Raw genomic sequence first — 587 nt, 5'->3', positions numbered from 1 at the left:
GAGGTGGTGCGGGGGAGTGCCGAGCCCGGGCTGGATCCATCCTGAGGCCGTGGACCGGGACGGGGATGGGGTGGGGGGATTGGGAGGGGGGGCACGGGTGCACATTCCTGGTGCTGGACCCGACCTAACGCCTTGTCCCTTCTTCTTCTGCCCCCCTCCCTGTCTCTCTTCCTTTCCAGAAGGTGATGCTTCCTACAGGAGCCGCGTTCAGATGGTTCCAGTAGGAACGGGAATCCCAAAGCTCTGTCATCCAAGTGCAATGTCACTGCTTGCTTGTGTTGTCTCAGGCAAGGGATTTTTTGGCTGAAATGAATGGATGCACCTGTGTCTCTTTAGAACCAAAAATATTTTCTCGCAAATCTCATTCCTGTTTTTATAATTTTTTTTTTTTTTTGCGTTCGTTTTAACATCTTCGAGTCCTAGTCAGACATTTAACTGCTTTTCAAATAAAAAAAAAATAATTAAAAGAAAAAAACAATGGATCTGTAAAGTACCAAGACTTAATAGACAGAGTATGGACAATCAGTTTCTTTCTGTGTTTTGGTGTTGATGTTGTTTATGTGTGAAAGATGCAGTACTTGTGTAGG

At 46.0% G+C, this 587-nt stretch overlaps 1 protein-coding gene across 1 annotated transcript in view; it reads left to right on the top strand.

Annotated features, from left to right (window-relative positions):
* CXXC5 (CXXC finger protein 5) overlaps positions 1–391 on the top strand; it is a 5,650-nt gene extending 5,259 nt beyond the window's left edge. The window contains exon 2 of the mRNA XM_010181497.1: positions 180–391. Within this exon, the coding sequence (XP_010179799.1) occupies positions 180–224 (45 nt within the window). The 3' untranslated portion in view covers positions 225–391. The remainder of the gene's footprint in view (positions 1–179) is intronic.
* The last annotated feature ends 196 nt before the right edge of the window (positions 392–587 follow it).

This window comes from Mesitornis unicolor, unplaced genomic scaffold (genome assembly GCF_000695765.1).
Source record: "Mesitornis unicolor isolate BGI_N332 unplaced genomic scaffold, ASM69576v1 scaffold24723, whole genome shotgun sequence".
Taxonomy (NCBI): domain Eukaryota; kingdom Metazoa; phylum Chordata; class Aves; order Mesitornithiformes; family Mesitornithidae; genus Mesitornis; species Mesitornis unicolor.
The sequence above is the reverse complement of the archived record's forward strand: the minus strand, read 5'-3'. Positions and strand labels throughout refer to the sequence as shown.